Source organism: Pogona vitticeps, chromosome 1, assembly GCF_051106095.1.
Source record: "Pogona vitticeps strain Pit_001003342236 chromosome 1, PviZW2.1, whole genome shotgun sequence".
Taxonomy (NCBI): domain Eukaryota; kingdom Metazoa; phylum Chordata; class Lepidosauria; order Squamata; family Agamidae; genus Pogona; species Pogona vitticeps.
In genome coordinates this window covers 231,453,578-231,475,625 of record NC_135783.1, presented here as the reverse complement: position 1 = coordinate 231,475,625, position 22,048 = coordinate 231,453,578, and the positions used below count along the sequence as shown (strand labels likewise).

Genomic DNA, 22,048 nt, shown 5'->3' with positions numbered 1-22,048 from the left:
GAGCAATCCTGTCCGTTGTGTCTTACTCAGCAGTGGTCCCCAACCTTGAGCCTCCAGATGTTCTTGGACTACAACTCCCAGAAGCCTTCACCACCACATCTGCTGGCCTGGATTTCTGGGAGTGGAAGTCCAAGAACACCTGGAGGCCCAAGGATTCTGCCTTACTGGATTCGTTTAACATATGTGCCACAACTTCCTTTTCAATTGTAGCTCTCAGTTAAAGAACAAAGGGTCCATCAGCTGCTAACAGATCTCTGACCAAAACGAGGTTTCTCCTCCTTTTAGCCATGACATTTCCTTTATTTTTCAGATGTTTGACTGGATCAGCCACAACAAAGAGTTATTCCTCCAGAGCCATACTGAAATTGGAGTGAGCTACCAACATGCCCTTGATTTACAGACACAGCATAACCACTTTGCCATGAATTCCATGGTGAGTATCATAAAGTTTTTCTTGAGGTGTGTATGTGGGATTTAGATGAAAATGTCAGGGAAGAGCAATCAGTTAAAAGAGAAGCGAACCACTAGAGTCTTCACAAATAACACCTATTGGGCTGTAAACCTTTTTCTTCTTATCTGTCTTGAAGCAGACATATGTATGACTTTTATTTTTTTTTAATGATTTGAATTGTAGGGGTTGCACAAGGTTCCTGAGATGCCCTTAATGAGAGTCATTAGAACAGATTCTTTATGTGCCCTTAACAGGGGTTAATAAAAATAGAACTTAGTCCTGGAATAATGTAAACATTTGGTTTGTGACTTCTAATTCTATATCATAACAGAACTTATCAGGGCAAAGCAGCTGATGTGGCCACTGGCCAGGATTTATTGTTCTGTCAGTTGATCAACTGGGCAGTTAAATTGGCATGAACCACTTGTAGTTGATATATCCCAAATATTAGGCCACTGTGCTTGTTCACATATTTATCCTCCATCCCTATGTATTCATAATAGCATAGCACTTCCGTGTGGTGTGATCCATCCTACTCTGAAATAATACTGTCTTTTCCCACCAAGTCATCACTGAATAAGTAAGTATGACATAAATTGGGTAGGAAAGACCTGCACCCAGCTGGCTGCTCATCTACTTGCTCCCACGAGACTACATTAGCAAGCAAGTCCCACACCATTGCATGCGAGTGGAAATTATGTCTCTTTCTCCACTAGTCTCATATCATTCCTATTTTCTGAGGGTCAAAGGCTCATCCTCAGCACTCTCTGATATCAGAATAGCTGCTATAGAGCACACATCCCTGCGATTTAGCATTTGATCCATCTAGTCTCCATAATTTTTACCTATAATTCATTATTATTATCGGCATGCTTGAAATGGTAAAGCACTGTGGTGTTTATTTATTAGAATTCTTTAAAAACTTTGGAAGTGTACAAAAATTGTGTAGTCTAAAATAATGCCAAGATTAAAAGAAGCCAAGAGGCTTGCTGGCAAGCTGTGGATGTCTGAGCATTTGACCTAATCTCTTTATAGGTCAAGAACATAATGTGTGGTTAGAAAGTACTGCTGTCAACAGCTTCTGAGAAAATATAAAACAAGTTATTTGGCTATCCAGGGTCACTAAAATTCATGTCATGTTTCACAACAGTGATAAATTTAATGGCCTGGTGTAATGTGGACTCTGTTATGAGAATTTGGGTGTAGGGCATATGTAGGCATACACTCAAAATCTTATTGGGTAAATGTACTTCTTGAATGCTGAGTGAGATATCCACAAATGGATGCTAGTTGAATTTGAAACCACTAAATATGCATTTTATTTTAAATATGCATTTTAAATCATAGCATTAAAAAAATCTGCTTGATAGGTAGTAAATATTCTCTATGACATAGTAGACATCTGTTACAGCTGATACCTGGCATTACTGGCTCTTGGGTTTCCTTGTCCTACTAGTCTCTGAGTCCTTACATGAGCGGCATTTAAGAACACTTACAGTCTAAGACTGTGCACTGTAGCTGCAATGAAAAGGTAACACCAGCCTTTATACTTCAAACATTTTCCTTTTGATTTGCTATGTAACTGGGGAGGAAATACTCCAGTTGTAAGCAGGTCCCCTGGCTTGACCTATCTAGTCTTTTCTTTTACTGAACAAGCAGGGGATCATTAGCTAAAATCCAGTAGTGGCTCACAACTAGACTAGGTTCGCTGAATCAATAGACATTTAGTGAGTCAACTCCTCTAGTTGCATTGATTTAATGGGACTACTTTACTTGCTACTTCCTACTGGATTCCAGCCAGTACAGTACTGTATCTTCACAGAACTATGAAGAGGTGAAATGGATGGTTTCATAGGGCAGTTGTAGAAGAGAAAGCCATGTTAGTCTGTGCAAGCATTATAGTTAAAAACAAACAAACAAAAAATAAAGAACAGTAATAAAAAATAACAAATAAAATAAGGAAATTTCTTATGTACGGAGTTCTTCACAGCTGTAACATTGCTCTGAGTTTCCCGAGATGTAAACTGAGCATTTTTGAATGTTTAATGGCTGAGTTTCATGGAAGACTGTGACTAGCGGTATACTGATTAGTAATGCTTAGCTTTACACAGCATGGGCACTAGTAATGGCCATTTCTGAGCCCCAATCCCTACGGCATCTTAACAGCTTTCCAGTTACATTTTTCTTACTGTAACAAAACAGCAAAAGTTAAACTGCTAAAGGAAAGTGCCATTAAACGTAATTACCTAAACACTCCCTGTATTCTTCCTACTTTATGTATATTTCACTGCATATTCCTTCTCCATCAATTTCTATATTATCTATCTACTGTCAATTGCATTGACATTGTCTTTAAAAATAAACCTCTAGTATATAGCTAAATGCTTTCATCTCCTTTCAAACATCTAATACCCTAAAATTTGATAATTAATGTAAAACCATGATAATAAACACTGACAATATTTACTCTTCCCTTTTGTTTCTTAAGGCTTATTGTAGAAGCCAGTTAAAACTTAGTTTGTTTTGGTCTTAGATAAATATATAATCTTAGTGAGATACTCAGTGTGGTCTAGTGTGGTCACCTTGAGAGCCCTACTGGGGCCACTATAAGTCAGTTCCAGCTTGGTGGCAGATAACAATAACTGCAAAGGTGTTTTAAAACATTTTCAAATGTGTTCACATTTATGCAATTTGTGTAACCCATTTGGCAAATTAAAAATATATGCGAAAGAACAGAAATTCATTATAGTTTCAAACCATCTACAGTAATTTCTTGGATCTGTCTATACATGCCTTTGCCATATGGCATGAAAATTTCTCAATTATCATCAAGGACATGACATGGATATATTATATGGTTCATCTGTCAGATTGATGCAGAACAAAATTAATCACTATTCCACAATTTGAATTTGTCTGGTTTTGTTTTCGTGTAAAATCAGGAGACTCACTTGTGTATCTGTGCATTAAGAGTACACAATATATGGGAACAGTAACAGTGTGTGATGATACATTGTGTCATTCTAGTTTGCATTTCTCAATATGTTTCTCTCCTTGTTGAAGATTTATTCACCCCTATACTGAAACGTCAAAAAAGATAATAAAATACCATGGTAACAGGATTAAGGTATAATTGTCAAATCAAAAGCCTGACCTCAAGTATCTTTTATCCCTGCACATTACTAAATTGCCTTCTCACTAACTTTCCCGAGTGAGCTCCAATCTTCCAGTGACTGCCGTTTGTGAGGAAAGGTTGTTCATATTAGACCCCTTTCCTTTGGAAGTGTGGTTTGGAGCATGAAACAGACAGTAAAATGCTTGTTTACAATTTGTATTGTGTAGCCTTTGTAATCTGAAAAGACATTTATGAGCAAGTCTTTTGCTAATAGAACTTCAGTATTCAAGCTGGAAGAGTCAAATTTATCCCTCTACCAAAACGGGAAACCCAGGCTAAAGCATCCTTGCTTTAAAAAATCACAAGTAAAAGAGAGACCAGAAATGTCCAAGATAGTCCATTCCACTGTCAAAGAGCTTTTCTTTCATGGCAAACTGATTTTCCTAATGTTTAGGCAAAATCTTCATTTTTGTATGAGGGGCATTTGTTTGTTTGCTTAGTATGATTCCTGTGTCTAGCCCCAGTGAGCAATCTGGCTGCCATATTTTGGACCCACTGAAGTTTCCTGACACTTTCCAGCCCCTCATAGAGTCCATTACAGTAATCCATCCAGGATGTAATTAAGGCATATGTCACCTTGGCTAGAGATGGGGGCTTCATATACAAATACAAGCCTGCTGCCACAGGTGGCTGGCCTGATGAGCACCCACCCCTAGGACCCACCGGACCACTTACCGCGTGGCTCATGGTGCATGTGGCTGGTGTCATCTTCTGTGCCCCAGTTGTGGCAGTAGCTTTGCTGCGGCAGTCCCACCTCCCTGCTCGCCCAGCCACTCCACAGCTGAGCAAGGAGAGTTGTCATCCTGTCCCCTTGCCGGAGTGGCCGGGCAAGCAGGGAGGTAGGGCTGCAGCTGCCAGGAAACTGCCGTGATTGAGGCACAAAAGATGACAATGGCTCTATGTGTGCCACTCACCTCATGGTCAAATGAGACCTCTCCAGGAACAGGCACAGCTGGCACACTAGTTATAACTGTGCAAATACATTTCTGGCCACTGCCAAAACCTGGGCATCCAGGCTCCAAGATGAATCCAGCCTCGTTTTACCCCATGCATCTAATGGCAAGCCACTATTTCAGGAAGTTTACAGCTGAAGATAAACACAAAGTAAAACCACAACAAAAGAGAAACCCACCCTCCCCCACCCTTACAACCCACCTAAACAACTATGCATACAACGGTGACAGCAAGTTCAAATAAAACAGTTAAAAAATAAATCAAATCAAATTGAATCAAATGAAATAGGGAGAAGGTTCTCAAAGGCCTGTCTTAAAAGCAATGTTTTTATCTGTCTTCTGTGCATTAGGAAGGTGGAGAACTAAGGCACCTTCATTGGTAGTGAATTACCCCCCCCCCCCCAAAAGGCCATCAATGGGAAGGCCTGGTTCTAGTTGAAGACTTCTGGGCCTCCTTCAGGATGACCACCTGTAACAGGGATTGGGAGGTGTGAGTGAGATGGGTGGTTGATCTCAGGGAGAGGTACTCCAATAGGTAGCTAGGTCCCAAACCATTCAGGGTTTTGTATGCCAACATACACCTTGAATTTGGTCTGAAAACATACTGTCAGCCAGTGCAAATGGCCAGAACTAGGGAGACATTATTTTACCTCAATGGTCCTGAAACAAACCTAGCTACTGAATTTTGCACATGCTGCAGCTTCCGAACTACATTCAAGGATAGCCCCGCATAGAGGGCTTTGCAATAGTTAATTTTTGAGATTACCAATGTATGGACCTATGTTGTTAGGGACCCCCTATCCAGGTAGTGCCAAAGGTGAGCAATCTGCCTAAGTTGAAAAAAGGCAGACCTGGCCATGGCTAAGATCTGGTCCTCCATTGAGAGGACTGGGTCCAGGAGCACATCCAGATTATGAACGTGATCCTTCAAAGGGAGTGTGACTCCATCTCGACCAAGCAGAAAGCCCCCTAAATTGTCAGGGCCCCTGCCTAATAACAGCATCTCCATCTTGTCAGGATTCAGCTTCAGCTTATTAGGCCTCATCCAGTCCATAACTGAGGCCAAGCAGTGCTCCAAGGTCTGGACAGCTTCCCCCATTGATGATGAGAAGGAGGCAGAGTTGCATGTTCTCAGCATACTGATGACAATGATCTCCGAGTGACCTCTCTCAATGATCTCATATAGATGTTGAACAACAAAGGAGAGATGATTGGCCCTGTGGAACCCCAAACTGTAGGACCCACAAGAAGAAAGGACTACACCATGCAATTCAAATGACCAGTTCTCTCAGCTCTGAGATTCTGGGTTATAATGTGCATGTGGTCCCACTCTTAACCCATCCCCCTGTCTTCTTTTCTGTTTTATGAATTTATAATGAATAGTACAGAGGGTTACAATGCTCATATATGCCTTTTTTTCACCCTCCCCAGAATGCCTATGTGAATATAAATCGCATCATGTCAGTTGCAGCCAGGCTATCAGAGGCAGGCCACTATGCATCTCAACAAATCAAACAGATTTCTACTCAGCTAGATCAAGAGTGGAAAAGCTTTGCTGCAGCACTGGATGAGCGCAGCACCATCCTGGCTATGTCTGCTGTGTTTCACCAGAAGGCTGAACAGGTGCGTAATTTTTAATGCATCAAATAAATCACTTCTCAGCTGGGGATATTTGTGCATTTGTCTGGTTTAGATAGTGATCAGCGCCATTAATACAATTGCTATGGCTTAGATAAGGCATGTTAATGATAAAACTTTTTGGAGGTGCTTAATTCACAGGGTCCCCATAAGACAGGATGGACTTGATGGTACACGGTGACAATAATGGTTTAGCTCATTTCTTGAGCAGTCCCTCATCATGTTTGCGAATTGGGTATCTGTGGTTTCAGTTATCTGTGGCTGCCATTGCTGCTACCCAACTTGCAGTTTGCACATGCTTTTATCTCCTCCTTTTACCCTCCCCCTCCTTTTGCTCTCTTGAACCAGTTCTCTTGTATCTGCAGCTTCAAATATCCACAGTTGATCCTGGAACAGATCACCAATGGATACAGGGAGATTACTATATTTCATTGTGTCTTTTTCTATAATATTGGTGCTGCATAACATCTTGCATATACATATGCTATATATATCTGCAAAGTACTGTATAGTACAGGAATAAATTGTACCAATGAAGAAAATCGAAAAAATCAGAAAATACAAAAGACAATGAGATATTGAACAAAAGAAGAAGAAATAAGATAAGTTTCAGTTGTGTGGACAAAACCTTTCCATTTCTGTTCCCTTCTTTTCCATTCTGTTTTGTTTCTACACACACTGATTCAATTTGGAGCAGATTCTCTGAAAATGTTGGGAGGCTGTTCACATACAAGCAAAAGAAGAGCCTTGCTAGTTGAGATCAAAGAACAGCATAGTCCTTTATTCTTCTTTCTACAGTACATAACAAGATACCTCTGGGAAGCCCACTGGCAAAGCATGAAGGCAATAGTCACTGATAGATCTCTCCACAGATTTCTCTAATTTTGTTTCAAGGCCATTTAAAACGGTTGCCACTGCCTCATCTCATGCCACTAACTTATGCATATTACATTCTCCTTTTGTGTTTCTTGAATCCAGTCCCACACAATTCTTTTGGTTGATCCCAAGTTTTAATTCTCTCTCTCTCTCTCTCTCTCTGTCAATCTCTCAAGCCGTCTGTCTGTTTCTCTATCTTTATCTATGATCAAGTAAAGTCTGCAAGCTTGTAAGCAGTTACCTAGAAATAAACTGCACTGAAAAGAGTTGGAATTATGTCTAAACAAACATGCAAAACATGCATTTTATGGTGGTATAAAAGAGGAATGGAGAACTTCTTCCCATATGCTAGATTCAATTATCAGTGATGGAAAATAAGTTATTTAAAGCCTGAAAAATCACCACAGATCCATGCATGCTTATCATCATGTTATAGGTGCTTTGGCACCACCCACGCTGGATCACCTTTAGGTATCTGGAATCCATTTCATGATGTTTGTGATAGCCTTCTTAGTAACTTGAACACTACCTTGGAGAACAAGACAGCATTAAACAATTGGTTCTGAGTCATCATATCTTTTTTGCATTGGGATACAGCAACACTGTGCCATGATAGTTGTTTTAATCCGTAGTGGTTTTTAGCTTCCACCTCAACCAAAACTAGATTCTGCAGGTGTTTTCCTACAACTTCTCACTGGAGATGTCTCTTGAATACCTTGGACAATAGATGTTCCAAATAGACAGGACTAAGAAGTTTAGGTAGAAATTATCTCTGACTATGCCTGTTTAGGATGGGGGTCCTTAAAAGAGCTCCTGTTCATTCCTCAATGATTTGCCATTTTGTTGTAAAATCTGAGATTCTTTTTCTTAAAGAAACCTGTAGAACTGGCTGGTTTTCTTTTGGTCCTTTTTCAATAATGCCTGTATTAGAGATTTCCTGGGCTATTTATTTCAGCCTTAACCCTCACTTTTGTTGACAGCAGTTTAGACATTAGTGGCTGTGAGTTGCATTATTTTGAGGGGACATCACGTTTACGTTGTTATACAAGCTGAATGCTCACTGCTTTGTTATACAAGTTGAATACTCACTTACATTGTAGCCAAGTGTCATTTCTTCAGTGTTGTCATGTGAAAAGATATACTAAAATATTTATGAAATGTGAGGGGGTGTACTCACTTCTGTGATATACTGTATAGCTACCAGTTCCAAGGAACAGATTCCTGAATGTGTTTCTGATTTTGTTTGCCATTTTTAGTGTGGTATTTGCTTGATAATTTTTAGTATTTGTATATTTACTGTTTTTAGCTTCAAATACTGTATTTTCTAAACTGCTTTGGGTCTTTTTAGAGGAGAAAAGTGGGGTAAAAATATTTTAAATAAATAAAAAACATGTGCATAAATAAACATGTAAATAAATATACATGTAAATGTATAAATGCATACATCCAATGAGCCTCTAGTTCGGACTGGAGTTGACACTATTCTGTTCTTTAACAATGTGGTTAAACATGCATATTTACTTTGGACTAAATACTACTAGAGTCAGAAGGCAGTACTACCAAGTAGTCATTAGAAGTGTACACTTTTCTCTGTGTCTTTTTCTGAACCCTCAACTAACATTTATTGTTTCTAAATCTCATTGTGTATTTTTGACTTTGTATTGTTAGGGATAAGATTTAGGTTTAGTAGATTCATAGATCAATATAAATCAACAGGAAAATATAATATTAGGTTTCGGACCCTTTGGGATGTATCGGGCAGGAAAATAAGGTTTTGTTACATATAGACATATTAAGTTAATAGATTTTGTTTCTGTGCATGTGTGATTTTCATTGGAAGGGTTTGTATTCTGCTGTAGCAGAATATTCTTTGTGTAGAATATGTAGGTAGCATGAAACATGAGTGTGGTAGGGGAAGTACGCTTTTGGGGAAGGCTGCAGGAAGGCTGTCTGCACCCACTGTGGTTCTACTGAGAGGAGTGGGAGAGGGGAAAGACAATCTACAACTGCTTTTATGAATCTGTCACTCAGTTGCTTTGTTAATCCCTGACACTAAGAAACAGCAACAGTCTGCAGGAGAGGGTTTGTGTCTCTACCAAAGAGGTGGTATAAAAGGATTTGGGTCAAGCTGGGTCAGAGAGGAGTGAACATCAGACTTGTTCCAGTGACATCTTTGTGCAATCCAGCCAGGGCAAGGTGCCATAAAAGATGGTGAAGAAGGCACTTTTCTCCCAAAAAGCTGATGTGTCAGAAAAAGACAAGGGTGGCATCAGCACTCAGATTGACACTGTCAGCTTGGGCAGCAGGAATGATGGGAAAAGATATGTATGAAGAGCATTGCCTTCCATATCCATACCATGCAGCTCCATCATATTTAAGGAAGGGTTTATCCCCAGTCCTCAGTCCCAGCCAATCTCTCATGTGCATTGTAGTTGATGGGAGCTATCTTTTAAATACATTCACATATGACATCTTGGAGGAGGAAACTGAGGTGACTCAGGTGGGTCCTATTTCAGAAGCATGTGACACTGAAATCACCCCTACCCCTTTAGCATTGCTTGCCCCACTTGTTGCTGAAATTAGTAGTTATGACAAGTTAGCAATCCCTGTAAGCAACAAGCAATCAAAAACTGGAGCTCCTGAGAAGTCAATATTCTGGAAGCATTTTCAGCAGTGTGCAACAGATGGCTGAGTGCATGCACTGAAAGAAGGTGCTCAAGTGTGGGCAGAACGTGGGTCATCTCGCTAATAGCGGCATGCTCAGGCACCTGGAGGAACTGGGAGGGGTGCAGGAAAAGGCCTTCTGAAAATGCAAAAATGCTAGGATTATTTATCTCCTAGGGGAGATTATAGCCCTGGGTAATCATTCTCTTTGGTGGGTCACACTGGTTTCCATGGGTTTGTGGCAGAATTGGCATTCTGTTACCAATTGCCATCCCTTACAACCCTTAGCCACATGGCAGTATGAGATTTATTTTGCGGTGTCAGGTGAAGGAGGAAACTGAGACAGAAGGTGAGCTCTGTTGGGAGCATTTTTTTGGGGGGGGAGGTATATTTTTCTAGGCAGACCTTTGCTCTCCCTGACCACATGGTCTAAGGCGATGGACGTTTGGCTTTAAATGAGTGTGAGCTGTAGTTCTAAGCCCTTTCTCTAAGGAGGAAGCTGAGGCAGAAGGTGAGCTCTCTTGGAAGCACATCTTTTTTGGGGGGGGGGGAGGTATATTTTTCTAGGCAGACCTTTGCTCTCCCTGACCACATGGTCTAAGGGAGCGGGGGTTTGGCTTTAAATGAATGCGAGTAGAAGCACTAAATAAAATTCTCTGATTCTATTTTTTTTTTACTCTAATCTGGTAAATAGGAAAGGCAAATAGCATTGCATACACCTGGGGGGTCAGGAAAGTTTTAGGGGTTGGATCATACTTCCACACTCTTAGGAAGCAGTCCGGGTAGGTGAGGCTCATCAGCCTTGGAAGGCAGCCCATCTAGGAGAAGGAAAACTCCAATTTCAAACCTCCACTGCCTTGTGGTTATATCCACTGATGGAAAAGGCTTCAGGAGTTAACCTTTAGGCAAAATCTGGAGCCGGAGTCCCGGAGGCAGTTTGTGTCATTCTGCCGACTTCTGTGACATCGCTGGAACCAATTGTATTCGCTCTTGCCTTTCCCTTGGACTACTTCAGCGACGTGGAGAGGGGAGATTTGCTCGGGTAACAGCCTATATTATTTTACCCAGGCTTCATGCTCTGAAGAGGACACTCCAGTTTTGCATATAGCATCGAAACAACACGGAAAGGGATTGCCACTCTCGAATTGGCCTTCTCAGCCACACTAGATGCTGTTCCAAGTCCTCCATACAGAGCACATTCCCATAGTCTCTTGAGACTGAAGGATGCCTAGCATAGGGTCAGGTGACTGGTAAAGCAGCAGTTGGCCAGGGCACAGGGGATACATAAGTGGCATCTGGAGCAGCCAGGGTGCAAAATATGCTTTTCTCCCTTAAAGGACTCTGGTGAGAGGTGGAGGCATCAGGCATAGGGCAACACACAAGGTCAGAATGCAGGTGGGCCCTGTTGAATGTAGCTGTGATGGCAGCAGCCACGTAGTTCTCAACGTTCAAGAGGCTCTAATGAACATGCTGCATCAATGGAGTCTAGCTACAGAAAGGCAATGTCTGTTTTTCACAGGCAATGAGGCAATCATGGTGGTCGCAGTACAGGCTGGGAAGATGACATTGGTGTGGTGTATGGCCCACCTTTTCAATCTAGTAATTTGGGGTACTTTACAGGATATGGAAAACAATGCATACCTAATATAATTGAGTGGGCCAAAATGATAACAGGGCATTTTCAGCACAGTGTCTGGGCAGTGAGCTGTTACAGCAGAGTCAAGAAAAATTGTGATTACTACCGCCTCACCTAATCCTGGATGTGGCAACTCAATGGAAGTCCACTTTCTACCAGCCTGAAAGAATGCTGGAGCAGCAAAGGACACTCCATGTTTTGGCACTGAAGATTTCCATTATTGCCGTTGCTCCTTTGGGCAGGAGGACATTATGGGTCAATGTGATCTGTATCCTCCAAAATGTAAAATAATATGTCACTTAAAAAACAAAATTAGACTGGTTTTTTTTCCATCTTGCTGCAAAGCAGGAAATCACATAATCAGTTTTGTTTTTAAGTGTTGAATGAACACTTAGGAGAACAAGCCCTGTCAGTCTAGCATCTCCAGTGGAACTGTGGAGCCAGGACTTCAACCCCTTTGCATAATTCAAAATGATGTTTGCAAATGAGATTGTATGTTCCTCCTGCAGTTCACAGAGAAACAGCTCTTTTACTCTTTTCTCTGATTCCTCCAATACACAGGACTTGTAGAAGAGGTTGTCTACTTCTCTCAGATTGCATAAATGCAAGTACTTAACACTGCCTCCTTCCCTGATGCTTATTTGCTTATTACATTTTCTGGAACTCAGAAAAGTAGACCCAGCTTTGGAAAGTTTGTACTTGCCAGATAAAAAAAAATCTTGGTATCAAGCAGGTGTTTCTGTGCAATGTTGTATTTGAAGCCACACATTGAAAATGGCATTTAAAATGACAGATTTGAATATGCAATGGCTGGATATCAAATTTCATGATGAGTTTATTCCATGGCTATCACCTGTTCCTAGAGACAAAGGCAATGGTTATTGTAAAGTATGCTACAAAACCTTTGAACCAAGCACAATAGGAATATGAGCTGTAGCATTTCATGCAGTAGGATTTGCCTCACCTAATCAGAAGAAGCTGAAAATCAAGTCAACAGTTCATTCTGTGTCACATGCTTCTGAAATAGTGCAATTTGGGGACAGCAAGTTTGGTCTAAAGGATAATAACTTGAGCTTCTAGGAAGGGTATAAATAGCTTCTATATAGACTCTGCCTCTTCTGTGTTGGGTTATTCGGCTGCAGTTAATCAGACAAGATTGTTCATTTTTCCTGAAGCTCATCTCTATCCTGTGGAATTTTTTTTTTTAAAAAAAACCACCTTGTATTATTTTGAAGCTCTTTATGAGCTGCAGTTAGTCTCCCTCCCAAGAAAAATAGTCCATGTGTTTCTGAGGGGTGGTAAAACTCACTTAAAAACTAATATATAGCTACCATTTATTATGTGAAATCTTGAGATGGGGGCTGGGTTGGTCCTTCTATTAGAAGTGACTGTCCTAGTCAGCAGATGTTGGATGTCATGAAGGGATAACAAACTATTTTTTCAACAGTATGTTATTTTACTGCCAGAAGAGGTGCTTATGACAGGGAATGTGTGGATTGGTCTTCTCTGCGTAGAAATGTAGAGAGGAAATGATAAAAATGTTCTTCCCTGGAGTATATAGCCACTAACTCGATTTTAAAGGAAGCTGAAAAAAGTTTTTCACTGGCTGTTTTGGAAAGCTGGTGGTGGCCTGATCCTGCTGCTTTAAGTAGCCCTTAGAGATGCAAAATATGATGGAGCTTCTGTGCTTTTCATAGTGTATAAGATGAAGGATTTTGAGAGATGTCATGTACAACAAAGGGGTAATAAAAATTGAATTACTTCAAATTCTTCCTTTCATGCTTGGCTCTTCTGTAGGATGGTAGTTTCAAGAACTGCCTGTTGTCCATTTTAAGAGATTAAATGCTTCACATATTCTGTTAAAAAGCAGAATTTCCTTACCTTCAGGAAATTACTCTGCAGGTTGCCTTAAACTAGTGAATCATAGTTTACTTCAGTTCTTATAGATAAATATTTATGCATTTAACAAAGCATGGCATTTTGGCTCTGCTTTGTGTATTCTGTTCTATCTTAATTCAGGAACTTGTGAGCTTCCTTAGGCTTATTGTAGGGGCTATATAAGGATGTGGTGGCGCTGTGGGTTAAACCGCAGAAGCCTCTGTGCTGTAAGGTCTGTAGAGCTTCACCTGTAAGTTTTAATCCACGTGGCGGAGTGAGGGCCTGTCGCTTGTCCCAGCTCCCACCAACCTAGCGCTTCGAAAGCATGTAAATGCAAGTACTGTAGAGAAATAGGGACCACTTCGGTGGGAAGGTAACAGTGTTCCGTGTCTAAGTCGCACTGGCCATGTGACCACGGAAGATTGTCTTCGGACAAACGCTGGCTCTATGGCTTGGAAACGGGGATGAGCACCGCCCCCTAGAGTCGAACACAACTGGACAAAAATTGTCAAGGGGAACCTTTTCCTTTACCTTTTAGGGGCTATATTGTATATGTTTAAGCAGTTTTTGTTTCCTTTCTATTTTCCTTTTAGAAGGGTACCCCTACCACCACCATCATTATTACAGATGATTTTGAACCTATGGGAACTGTCCATTGCTATTTGGCTCTTTACCATTTGAGAGTAGGGGTCTTGTTGGTTGCAGCCATAATCTCTGAGGGTTTTTAGGAACACAGAATTAATTATTCAATTATGTGGTTCCAGAACCTGATTTCTCCTTGTAAAGAGACTCTGTCTCATTCACTCTGTTGTTGTGTTGTGAGGTTTTGTGTTTCAAATGGACTATATTTAATTTTGTAGTTGTTAAAAACTTGTATTGCTAGATGTCAGTTTGTTGCAACCTGATAAAGTCATATTTTAATTTCCTCTCTTAGTTCCTCTCTGGTGTCGATGCTTGGTGTAAAATGTGCAGTGAAGGAGGCCTCCCATCAGAAATGCAAGATCTGGAACTGGCCATCCATCATCATCAGTCCCTTTATGAACAGGTCACCCAGGCTTACACCGAGGTGAGTGTTTCTATAAAAGACTGTAATAACTTCTTGCAGATTGTGCACTGTAATTAATAGAGATTGTAGGATATGTATTTGGAGTGCAGAGAGGTTATTAGATGGATAATTCACAGAATATATATATGGCATTTCATTGTGATGCTAATTTGGCTGCTTGAGAAGCTGAGCTAATGAGTCTTCTGTCATTCTTTTCTAGCATCATGTAATTTTTCATTCACACAAGAGCTTAACTGAGCATAGATGTACAGAAGGAACTCATTGGCTTACTCTCAGAAAAATGTGAATGGAATTACAGCCTTAAACTGCAGTTATAAGAACTCTTACTAGGGGATGAACCCCACTGAACACAGGTGGACCTACCTCTTAATACACCTGCTGAGGTAGTACTGTACAGTTAGTACAAAGCAAAACAGAAGCTAAGTAAATCTGAACTATTAATCATTTGGTGAAATGCAAGTAGAAAGCAAAGAAGAAATCTCATCTGAAGTAGTCCTCAAAATCCTCTGGTTCAACACTTTCTAAGGTATCATGGACAATTCTATGCATACATGTACCCCATTTATTTGACTACCACTTCCTTAAAACTTACTCAAGTGGTGACTAGTCAATTGTTGTTGTTGTTGTTGGTGGTGGTGGTAGTAGTTTTGTACATTATTTGCTGCATTTGAAGGAGAGTAAAAGAGACTCAAGGCACCCACGATCATCTGTGTTAAGGTCTACTCTGGTGTATGTTCAGCTATCCGTTTGTCTCCTTTATCTCTTCTGTGGTAGGTGTGCATTTTTCAGCTCTGTCTAAGGTGCACCCATCTTAGAGAAAGAAACAAATGACTTGCCAGGGTTTGTATAGTAAAATTCCTCAAAAAAATCAGCTGTGTTAGTGTGTCCCAACATCTTGACAAAAGACAAGAAAAGGGGGGAGAAAAAAGGGGAGAGGAAAAAAATTGTGCAACACTTTTAAAATTAGTGGTTTTATTTCACTGTGAGGTTTCATGGATCATAATCCCCTTCCTCGTACACGTGAAGAATAGAATAGAATAGAATAGAATAGAATAGAATAGAAATCAAGTTGATTGTTGTAGATAAGATTTCCCTGTACCTTTGCTTGTTCCTGTCCTGGCTGGAAATTAGTGAAGGCTGATTAATTATATTGGCTTTCCTTGATTCAACTATCTAATCCATGTAGCATCACAGTAAGCCCAGCTGTCTGAAAACAAAAGCACCGGCTAACATGGCAGGAGAAAGAGTGGGCTATTATAGTATCACCATGGTCATCTTTAATTCTAAATAACAAGCACTATGTGTAATCTGTGCAGAAAAGATTGCACATTAAATTTTAAACTAACTTGTTTCAAATGATAGGCTCCAAAGATTTCATGCAAAATTAATCACATAAATGGCATGCATTATATGTGCTTCTATTTACAGTACAGCTGTGGGGTTCTTAGATATACTGTATACCGAAGTTACACAGCATACAGTATATTCATGGAAAGCTCCCGGTCCTCTGTTCACAATTCAAATGTAAACAGAAAACGTAAAAAGCTTAAGTGTGGGTGTTTTCCCTGTGCAATCTGTATTTTCTAGCCTTCATGGTGGAAAGGTGGCTGCAGTGTTGGTGGTTGTCTGGCACATGTTTGTTGTTTGTTAAATGAGCAGTGCTATTTTTTACACTATCAAGATTCTCACTTATGCACCAAGTGCAGGGATTTTATTGTCTACTTATTATTACTTTTATAAAAGCAAAAATAAGACCCAGAAGCTAAGGAATTTCAGTGACAACAGTGGTTGTTGTTTAGTTGTTTAGTCATGTCCAACTCTTCATGACCCCATGGACCAGAGCACGCCAGGCCGGTGACAACACAGGAAGCATTAAAGTTAACAGAGAAAGCACTGGAACAAAGCACCATTATGACCAACCACCTCTGCCCCTGAGTCTACCTCCAGTAGTGGGACAGAACACCCATCTCCAACAGCTTCACAGTCCACAAAGCCAGTTTGCCAACATCACTTTTTGCCACTGACTAGAGTTGCTGGAGGGAGGGTGAAGGCAGGGGACAGGCCAGAGAGCTTATCCTTTTATGAGTTTCTGCTTTGTAAAGAGAGGTGGAGTCTGATGGGGGGGATTCAGGGTTAAAACGTGAAAGACTTGGGTCCGGTTCCTGACATTATCTGAGCCAGTGACTCACTGGGAATTCTCCTAGGTACTGCAATATCCAGGCTGTCTTCTTGCCCAAAGCACCCTGTTGCAGATCAGAATACTGTACAACATTTTAAAAAAGAAATACAATGAAAGTAGTAAATCTCTCCCAGCCTACTTAGTAACAAGACTGCCAGACGACCAATCTTTCTTTTTTCATATGGCATGTTGACTGAAGCAGTAACAAAAAGAAAAAAAGAGCAAAGACTAAAACACAACTACTTCTTTTAGAACCAAAAGTGTTGTTGGTAAGAAAAATGCAAAGCATTTAGTGTTAAGTAATAGGGGGAAATGATGATTCAGATATGCTCACTCATTTTGGAATAATTTACGTTACTTGGGGGCTGAAAGTAAAGAAAATACATCACCAATTAAAAAACTCTCACTAGCTTTTTATGCATATGGTCAAGAGAGTCACATGTAAACTTCTAGTAGGAGGTGCTACTAGAGTTCTGGATTAGATTGTGCATCCTGTGCTTTTTGTGTCAGGAAGAAGGAAAGTTATTCTGAAATACATCAACATATGCTGATGAATTCAACAAGGTATCATTCTTGAAGAATTGCAAAAAGAAAAAGAATAAGAAAAATATACCAGTGTAGCAAATTTAATTATATATCTGTCTATGGGTATGTGTTCTTATACGTATTGCTGCATCCAATTTATATATAGTATATGTACATATACAACAGCCACTCTTAGTGGCCTTCATAGACCTTACAAAAGCATTTGACTTGATTAGCAGGGATGGCCTTTTCAAAATACTTCCCAAGATTGGATGTCCACCTCGTCTCCTTAACATCATCAGGTCCTTCCACGATGGAATGAAAGGCACTGTAGTTTTTGACGGCTCAACATCAGATCCCTTTGACATCCGAAGCGGAGTGAAACAGGGCTGTGTCCTCGCACCAACACTTTTTGGGATCTTTTTTGCTCTCATGCTGAAGCATGCCTTTGGAACTGCAACAGAAGGTGTCTATCTGGACTAGATCAGATGGAAAGCTCTTTAATCTCTCTAGATTGAGAGCGAAGACCAAAGTCCAACTGAAATGCATGCGGGACTTCCTCTTTGCAGATGATGCAGCCATTGTTGCCCACTCTGCTGAAGACCTCCAACAACTCATGAATCGTTTCAGCAAGGCCTGCCAAGACTTTGGACTAACAATCAGCCTGAAGAAAACACAAGTCATGGGCCAGGGTGTGGACTCACCTCCCTCTATTACCATCTCCACACAAGAATTGGAGGTTGTTCATGACTTTGTGTACCTTGGCTCAACCATCTCTGACACCCTCTCTCTAGACATCGAGCTGAATAAATGCATTGGGAAAGCAGTTACCATGTTCTCTAGACTCACAAAGAGAGTATGGCTCAATAAGAAACTGACAACACATACCAAGATCCAGGTCTATAGAGCCTGTGTCCTGAGCACACTCCTGTACTGCAGTGAGTCCTGGACACTTTGTGCCCGGCAGGAGAGGAAGCTGAACACCTTCCATATGCGTTGCCTCCGACGGATTTTTGGTATCACCTGGCAGGACAGAGTTCCAAATAGAGTAGTCCTAGAACGAGCTGGAATTTTCAGCATGCATACATTACTGAAACAGCGACGTCTATGCTGGCTTGGGCACGTTGTGAGAATGGCTGATGGTCGGATTCCAAAGGATCTCCTCTATGGAGAATTAGTGCAGGGAAAGCGCCCCAGAGGGAGACCACAGCTGCGATACAAGGATATCTGCAAGCGGGATCTGAAGGCCTTAGGAATAGACCTCAACAGATGGGAAACTCTGACATCTGATCGTTCAGCCTGGAGGCAGGCGGTACATCACGGCCTCTCCCAATTTGAAGAGACCCTTGTCCAGCAGGCCGACGCAAAGAGGAAGTCACAAAGGAAGCAAAACCAGGGAGCTGGACAGGGGACAGTTTGGATTTGTCTTCAGTGTGGAAGAGATTGTAACTCTCGAATTGGCCTCCTCAGCCACACTAGGCGCTGTTCCAAGTCCTTCATACATAGCACGCTACCATAATCTTTCGAGACTGAAGGATGCCCACTATATTTACTTAGACCTTGAACAGTCCTTGAAAACAGACTTACAGCAATTTTAATTCTTAAAGAGAAAGTGGAAGGCATTGGCTGAAGCTAACTCCTTATTTCTGTCAACAATTGGTTTCTTTTAGAACCCATTCATACATTCATCCATTCATTCAGTCATAGAGATTTTCAGGATTAAGATTACTTGTTCTCTTTCTTCGTGTTTCTATAGTATACATAACAAAAACATTGTCACTACAAAGTTTTCCTTAAAAGAAAAACGTTAAACCAAATAGCAATTCCTGCAGTCTTATTGAAAATAAAGTACTGTATTTAACAATTGTCTTGCAAAGTAATTACTGAGGTTCTAATTTATAGGCATGTTTTAATAACAGGCTACAAGGAAATTTTTCAAGAATACTATTTGGACTCTTATCCTGCTTTCTAGAATTAGCGTTAACTAAAGGCAGTTCTATTCTTCTGCATACAGTATTCACTGGCATTAAATCTTAGAACATCCCTTCACAGGAGTAAATTAAAAAATGATAAATGGGGAAGTACTTCTCTCAAGTTTTTTTAAGATGAAAGTGAAATTTGTGAATTACATATTCCAACCTGGGAAATAAAATAATACAATTACCTTTTGCAGTTCCAGCCAAATTTACAAGGGCTGCAAAAGAAAAAAAGATAGAAAAAGCTCCCTTTTGAATTATGTATGAATTTTGAATTGCAGCAAAAATGTATGTGCAGTCGTAACTTTTATGCTTAATGGACATTCATTCTTTACTCTTACAGGTAAGCCAGGATGGAAAGGCTTTGCTGGATGTCTTGCAGCGTCCTTTGAGTCCTGGGAACTCGGAATCTCTCACTGCTACAGCTAATTATTCCAAGGCTGTTCACCAAGTTTTGGATGTGGTTCATGAAGTGTTACATCACCAACGGCGCTTGGAGAGCATTTGGCAGCACAGGAAGGTCCGGTTACATCAAAGGCTTCAACTTTGCGTTTTCCAGCAAGATGTTCAGCAGGTAATGTTATTTCTCTGGGAGCAGGTCATTGCTACGAGAGTCGCTGTCTCTGCTCCCTTTTGCCCTAGGGGATTCTTTGAGAGCCATGAGATGAGGAGAGGGAAGTCCTTAAAAGTAAAAACAACAACCAAACCCCCCAAAAAATCACTGTTGGATTGTAAGCAGCATTCCTGATCCCAGCAGTGGTCCAGTGGTGAATTTTTTACTTTTAAGGGCTCCCCTCTAGTATTGGGTCTTCCAAAGGCTTCCCTAGAGCAAAAGCGAGCCCCAGGGTGCATTGGAAACTAAAATGAGGGGATAGGAAGCTTTTAATTACTATTAATTCCACATTTCCAGCACTCGGGTCTGGATTAAACAGGTGCAAAATTATGCCAACAGGATTTTGCCCGTAGTGTGAAAATTGCTCTGGGCACTCAAATACACAGTAAATTTCCTAATACAGTGGTGCCTCGACTTACACCCATAATCCATTCCAGAAGATGAATGTAACTCAAAATGGTCATAAGTCGAAGCACCATTTCCCATTGAAATGCATTGGAATACAATTAATCCATTCTGGCAAAAAAAAAAAAACCCCACACACAAAAAATTAAGCACACAGCAAACCCGGTCAGAAGGTGCTGGGGCTTAAAAAAAACAACACAGAAATAAACAGCAAAGCAAGGTCCGTGGCTGGGGCTTTTAAAAAACCCAAAAATAAACAGTGAAGCAAACTCCGTGACTGGACCTTTAAATAAACAAACAAACAGCATAGCAAGCTCTGTGGCTGGGGCTTTAAAAAGCCTGAAACCAAAAATAAACAGCAAAGCAAGCCCCGGCGCTAGGGCTTCAAAACCCCCCAAAAAACAAAACAACAACACAGCACAGAAACATACCCTCCCGAAAACCATGATGCAAAACCCAGCCAGAACAGTTTTTGAAAAGCAGAAAACAGCACCTTACCTTACCAAGCAGCCCGAGGCCTCCCTGCAGACACACACACATGCTCACTCAGAAGCAGAAGCAAGGCAGTCCCGAGCCTCCTACGACACACACTCTCTAACTGCCGGGGTGAAAGAGCTACAAAGAAACAGCCTCGTCACCACCTAGAGATAGAAATTTGAATTTCCCGCCTTTCCCCCCTGCCTTTTTGTCGAAGCAAAATTTTGTGGCCTGAACTGGTCGTAACTTGAAATGGTCGTAAGTAGGGACGGTCGTAAATTGAGGCACCACTGTAGCTTTGTTATTCACCGGGACTGCCAATTGTTCCCAAAACATTTATTCCTCTTCTAAATATCACTGCTGATATCAATTCCTTATTTCTCTTTCCCAAGTTCACCTTTCTTCCCCTTCCATCAGCAAGTTGATGTTCATGTTTGAGTGTTATTGTGCAGAACCAATATGTACAAGAAACACAGAGACTAATGCTATTTCATTAAACCTGGCAAATGTACCTTTAATCCTGTCTAAATACAGTGGCAAGGAAACATATTTTGTTTTTTGAGAACAGAAGAGACAGATGTTTGTGCTTTCAATTACTGTATTGATTCACTTCTGAGACTTCACACTAATCTTGTAATGAAATGTACATGTCTTTGTGAAGGATGTCAAAATGCATATATCTCTTTGTTTACTGTTCGAGATTGCTGCTAGTGGTTTACCATCTATGGCTACACAAATTTCTTCATAGACAGGAATAATAAGATGAGCGAGGGTAAATCCATATGAACCAAAAATTGTGTATTATTATGGAAATGGAAATGCAAGAGGTCTGGCATGGTGATCATCAAACAGTTGTTGTTACAGGCTGTTAGCAATCCTATGGGATGGCAGTCCAAGATCTTACAATTACCATTATAATTCATACTGTTTAGCTGCCTTGGGTCCTTTAAAGGAGAAAGGCAGGAGTAAAATAGTTTAAATAAATTAAATAAGCAATACTCTTGCCTACTTCATTATTGAATATAAATGTCTGTCTCCTGGAGCAGTGTTCTGTGGATCTGAAGAAGTGGGCTTCAATCCACAAGAATTTTTGCCAGATTAAAAAAAAAAATGTTAGTTTTAGAGCTGCTACAGAATTCTGCAACAGATTAACATGGCTAACAATCCAGGGTCAGGGGTGGGTGGAAGCTGGGTTACCTGTTTGCTGTTAGGAAGAACTACACCCATATTACATGTTTAGCCCGTGCTGCAGAAATACCTGGGAAAGGAGAATATAATTCTATTAGGAATATGATGTTGTAACTTTTTTTAAACATTCCATTGAGGAGGAACAGTTCTTATTGGAATGTATTGGGAGAGTGCTCTCTATATGTATCTATATCACTGGTTCCCAAACTGTGGGTCACAATTCCCAAGGGGGTTGCAAAGTATTTTTTGGAGAAGGGTCATCACAGTTATTTTTAGTTGCAATTATTTTAAACTGAATTCCATACGTGTCCAATTGCAGACCGTTGGGTTCAATGCCGCTTATTCCCA

The 22,048-nt window shown here is 40.7% G+C and overlaps 1 protein-coding gene across 1 annotated transcript in view; it reads left to right on the top strand.

Annotated features, from left to right (window-relative positions):
• The window catches only part of KALRN (kalirin RhoGEF kinase), a 515,545-nt gene that overhangs the window by 344,731 nt on the left and 148,766 nt on the right, over positions 1 to 22,048 (top strand). The window contains exons 6-9 of the mRNA XM_078394494.1: positions 311 to 433; positions 6,011 to 6,202; positions 14,206 to 14,337; positions 19,361 to 19,591. Of these exons, the coding sequence (XP_078250620.1) occupies positions 311 to 433; positions 6,011 to 6,202; positions 14,206 to 14,337; positions 19,361 to 19,591 (678 nt within the window). The remainder of the gene's footprint in view (positions 1 to 310; positions 434 to 6,010; positions 6,203 to 14,205; positions 14,338 to 19,360; positions 19,592 to 22,048) is intronic.